This window comes from Leuresthes tenuis, unplaced genomic scaffold (genome assembly GCF_036924035.1).
Source record: "Leuresthes tenuis unplaced genomic scaffold, fLeuTen1.0.hap1 SCAF_13, whole genome shotgun sequence".
Taxonomy (NCBI): domain Eukaryota; kingdom Metazoa; phylum Chordata; class Actinopteri; order Atheriniformes; family Atherinopsidae; genus Leuresthes; species Leuresthes tenuis.
This window is the reverse complement of record NW_027325367.1, coordinates 12,645,865-12,650,991: the sequence shown is the minus strand read 5'-3', so window position 1 is coordinate 12,650,991 and position 5,127 is coordinate 12,645,865. Positions and strand designations below refer to the sequence as shown.

Genomic DNA, 5,127 nt, shown 5'->3' with positions numbered 1-5,127 from the left:
CTTCACCGCAGCACTGACGGTGTCACGTCAAAGGAGAACGTGAGGAATTTATCCTCAACACCTGTAGTGACAGCGCGTGCGAATTAAACCAGTTATGATGCTGTGAGGGAGACTGACAGTATGGACGTTTGAATTTAACTAACCCTCTGTGTTACACATGTTGAGTTCATTATCGGACACATATGCCTCGGAAATAAACAGATACTTAATTTTCTTTAGAATTTGTGAGTTATACTGTTTAACTGGGCTTCGAATTTGTTTACAGCTGATTGATGCCATGTTTCAACGTTAAAATAAAACGGGATCATAACAGGGTGAATTTGCAAAGTAGGGGATTGACTTCTGGCCCTAAATTGATTGACTCAACAGACTTATTGAGGCATTTATTTTTGAGTTACATCAGATCATCTTGAGGCTTTTATAGAATTTTTTTCTCGCGTACCTATCCATCATTACCTAAATCATTATCTTCAGATGCAAGCTCAGGAGTAAAATGGCTCCAGGCTGAGAGAAGAGCACATCTGTAAAAACTGAGACAAGGACATAAATCATTAGAGTTTAGATGAAAATGCACTGCTTTTGAGAAATGACGCCATTAGCTTTGAATGATCTATGACAGTTTCTTTCAGACTCAGAACACACAAACGTAAAAGCTTTAAATGTTTTTGCAGAGATATTGCATTCTGTTGAAGCCTCTTTACATGTGAGAAATTTCACAAGTGCATTGATGATTCAAATTCTTGTTCAAATGTACGCAAATGTGGCCTTTTTCCTCATCTGTTTTAAAAGCTCAAACAGAGAAGGTAGTAATATTCGATCCACATCGTAGTTTTGCCCAATCACAACTGAAAATGAACTTGGGTTGAAGCCTCCAAAGGAACGCTTAAAACAGCTTAAAATGTGTAGTTTTTATAAGGCAGTGTGTGTCATTTTGTTTATGTGCATCGCAGATTAAGATTTTGGTGATAAAAGAGTTTATTGGGGCTTTGAAAAAGAAAAAAATAAGGCCTTTTTGTACGTGTTGTACTCCATTGTAAGAGTAGTTAATACACTGCTGACATCAAGTGGCTCACAGAGAGAACTAACACTGTCAGGACATGAGTGACTAGTACTGCCAGTTGAATTACCCTTTAAACACATTTTTGATTGCTAAGAGTTTTTTTTTAATTAAAAACACCAAAGTAAATTGAAATACATTCCAAGTTCATAGAGAGTTTGTGCTATGTTGATACCAAGAGTCCTGCTAAACTGTTTTTGCGTAATTTTTTTAACGAGAATGACAGTAAGTTACTACTCCTACTACTTGAAGAATCAACATCAACACTCGGTAAAGCTGTCATAGTGACAACCCTTACTTAGACACTGTATAAATACTGGAGAAATCAAGCTTTACAGTCTAAGAGATAGTCAGTACATTAACCTTTTAAAACAATAAAACAAGACCTAAGAAACACGCAACAAAATTCAATCCAAGTCCTGTGGTTGGAGGGCGACTTAAAAAACACAACCGGGAAGTTTAGGTTATCAGTTTAAATGGATGAGGACACTGAATCTATTAATACACCAAGTCTTTTTGCCTTCAGTGTGAATGCTTTCATGCTGAACAATCATCATGCTGGGGTCCATGTGTTACAGATGTTTATGGGGGCAGCTATGACTCTGGAAGAAGAGCAAGTTTGTGTTTGTGTGCCATTTGGAGGGTCGGCGGTTCGATCACCGTTTACCCCCAATCCACATTTCGATGCGTTGAATTGTCCATGGGCAAGACACTTAACTTTCACATTTCCAACGTGCTCGTCAGCATGTAGAAGAGAAAAGGCTCTACACAAGTAAAGAGGAAAAAAGCAGCGTGGAGTAAAAGGTGCTGTGGGGGGGGGGGGGTGAATGTGGCTCACAGTATAAAAGCGCTTCGAGGGATGAGTTTTAATTACCACTAAAAGAAAACAACACATTGACACTCTTCAGGCTGTTTTGTAGTGACTTTGGTCGGCACTACATTTTTTAATGATCGAGTTAATATTCCAACACGTGTGTCTCATTATATCATCACAAACTAACAAACACAGAGGTGCTTTAGTGTTTTTTTAGCATAGTGTTTCCCCACATTTCCTCTCATGAGATAAAAGCAAGCCACCAAGAAACAGGTTCAAATAAATACACCATTTTATAGTAAAATGACGGTTGTGGTCTTCAGTTCAGGCTGTCCAGTATCTTCTTATTGTGTGTTGCCGGATGTAAAAACATCATTCATTTACATGTCCATGTAGTGAGCACAACTGTTAAAGTACTGATAAGAAAAAATAAAAGAAACGCGGGTAAAACTTGCATAAGGTACATTCAGAACACGTGCACAACGCGGTCGCTCTCCATATTCCTTGCCCTGAGCGTGTGAATTACCTGAGCAGCCTGACTTTGCTACTGATCTTTCTCCAGTCTTCTCTCCAGGTTATGAATCCGCTGCTCGATTCACAACTCATGATCCTAACTGCAAAACTCACGCTGTGTCACAGCCATGTTCCTGCTCTGCTGGCACTCTCAGTCCAGTTGAGGAGCTTCTACCTCAATCCCAAACAAGTGCCTATATTAAACAGGGCGGTCGGGGACATTTTCTGTAGATGCTTCTTTATACATTCTGCCTGCAAGGACAAAAACACTCATTTCAACAAAGTGGGGAAAAAGGACACTGAACAGAGAAATCACTGGATCTGCTTCACATTATATGTCATGTTTAGTCATTCGTCTGATGGTTGAATCTAGCAGTTTATAAAAGGAAAAAAAAAAGAAAAAGTGCCTCCATAAAAACAGGACAACACTGCAGTGACCTTTGTATTCATGATATGACTGTGGAATGTGAGTGAAGAGGAGGGAACCTGCAGCCATCAGCACTTACTGTAACAAAGGAGTCGCTCCCTGGAGTGAACTTATACTCCATGGACTGTGAGATTTTGCTACTGGGGGCGAGCACATGGAGGTGCAGGTGGCCTACTGAGATGAAGGGAGGCTTATGGAACCCCAACCTGGACAGGGAAGCACATCAAGGCAAAGATCAGTTTGGTTGTTAGCGATGTCTCTGCGTCTGCCTCCATGATGGCTAAAATGAGTTATTTTTACTGTCGATGTTCTCATACTTTGCAATAATTGCAAATTTGTCATGGCAAATAGCAAAACTGTGACATTTTTGGAATCATGCTTTCTGGAGAAACAGACAGATGCCATTCTCATGTCAGTGAGGAGATGTGATGCTGGCTAGCTCAGCTGATCATCAACAACACGGGTAGGAAATTAAATAAACGGTAGCTGGGCACAGACATGGAAAATATCCCAGTCCCCCCACCCCCTACCCATCCTAAAGAGGACCAAGACACCCAGACTGAAACAGACACAACTGAAGCACATGCAGACATGAATTGTGGTTTATCTCTGGTTTTGTGTCCCCTATGTAACTTAAAAACTTTTTGTATAATTTTGTATCACTTTTGTCGTTTTGTGTCTCTTTCCGGGACAAATATTTCTGGAGTAAAACCAGGAACCCCCCTTTCCTTGAGTTCTTAGGTACCTGAACCCGTGGCCACATGGACTGTGCTGTGATCCATTTATGACAAAGAATGGAAAGCCTAGTTCTGTTCAATGCAAACAAAATCCCATCTACTCAAATTTCACGCTCCAACTGTCTCCAACCTTATATCCTTCATGTCAGCGATGCCTTGGTCGCGGAGTACAGCCATCCCCAGTTCCATCATTCTTTCAACTGTGGGACACATGGCTCGTTATTGCGTTGTCTTACAGGCAGAATTTTGTAAACTAGACTTTGGAGAAACCAAGTGGGAGCTGTTGTGACAGTTAACAAAGCTACACTCATAGCAGCCAAACACACTGACCTATATTCAGAAATAGCACATGGAAAGTTAATAGTAGCAGACGGTTGTAGTTCCTGTACAAGTAACACAAGTACTCCCAGTGTCAAGCAGCACCATAACAGAAGTAGTAAAAGGAAAAAAAAAAAGGTACAGATACATTTTCCAACTGACCGAGGCTGACGTGTCTCCTGGTCAGCGATTTGCAGCTGTGAATGTGTTGTCTGGGCACAATTAGGAAGTGGTGAGGAGCAGCAGGACAAACGTCTTCGAAACACACCAGTTCTTTATTCTATAAGAAACGGGGGGGATCAGAGGGACATCAGAACAGGACACATAAATCATCCAAGCCTCACTTTCTTTGAAATGCAAATGCAACACCACTCACACTAATCTAATCTCTAGTTTTCATTATTTTAATTTTATTTAGTTCTCTGCTCCGGCTTGCTGGTCAGCTTTAGGGGTCTCCCTTCAGACGCCTCTGGGGGAAATAGGGGTTTTCTGTGCAAATCACAGCAGCATGATGAAACCGGTTCTCGCTATAATTGTCTGCTGCCCTTCCCTCGGTCATATTTCGAGTGGTTGCGTTTATGGTTTTGTTGCTTAAAATGTCTTTAATTTTCCCGTAATGAGAACTCTTGTCTAACCCCAAAGCGTAAATTCGCGTACGTTAAAACACCTTTGTTGTATTTATGTGTGTAGGTGATATTACAACACTTCCTGGATTAGATGAATCCAGGGATTTCCCTTTAATAAACCCAAGTTTACTGGATATATTAAATCGCCATACCTGATAAAGGACATTCACTTCTTTGTCTTGATCGTTCGCTATCTGGCAGAAAATACACTCCTCATCAATTTCTTCACTTAAATTTGTTTCGTTTTTCGCCATGATTTCGACTTATCTGATGATGCTACAGCTGCTGGGGTGACGTCATGTACTTCTTTCGAAGATCGTCTATTAAACCGAAGAGCAAATACTGCCGCGCTTAACCCTTAGATTCTTAAGTGGGTCAAAAATGACCCGTTGAGGTTGTTTTCTTGTAATGTATTTGTAACAAACAGTTGCTATCATTTCATATTCCAGCTATTGCTCAAATGTTATTGATATCGTACCATTTAAAACTATTGCTGTTTTGCAATTTTCTTTTCCAATTTTCAAAATGTTTCATGTGTTTCAAAAATGGTAAAAATAAAATAATTTCAAACATGAAATCATTCTTGTGTGGAACAAATCAGAATGCAAAATATATTACAAATGATTATTCTTAAC

General features: G+C 40.0%; 1 protein-coding gene across 1 annotated transcript; it reads right to left on the bottom strand.

The window, feature by feature from the left end:
* Positions 1-1,914: 1,914 nt before the first annotated feature.
* Positions 1,915-4,754, bottom strand: LOC140266843 (adenosine 5'-monophosphoramidase HINT3-like). The gene is made up of 5 exons (XM_072361957.1): positions 4,645-4,754; positions 4,029-4,146; positions 3,679-3,748; positions 2,891-3,017; positions 1,915-2,636 (listed from the first exon to the last, which is right to left on the bottom strand). Exons 1-5 carry the CDS (start codon positions 4,744-4,746, stop codon positions 2,556-2,558), a joined length of 498 nt encoding a protein of 165 aa, XP_072218058.1. The 5' UTR covers positions 4,747-4,754; the 3' UTR covers positions 1,915-2,555.
* Between the last annotated feature and the right edge of the window lie 373 nt (positions 4,755-5,127).

Coding starts and splice junctions, on each gene's coding strand:
- LOC140266843 (XM_072361957.1), bottom strand. CDS start 4,746: ATGGCGAAAAACGAAACAAATTTAAGTGAAGAAATTGATGAGGAGTGT. Junction 4,147..4,644: donor AAGTGAATGTCCTTTATCAG/GTATGGCGATTT, acceptor CGTTTCTTATAG/AATAAAGAACTGGTGTGTTT. Junction 3,749..4,028: donor CAGGAGACACGTCAGCCTCG/GTCAGTTGGAAA, acceptor TGTGTCCCACAG/TTGAAAGAATGATGGAACTG.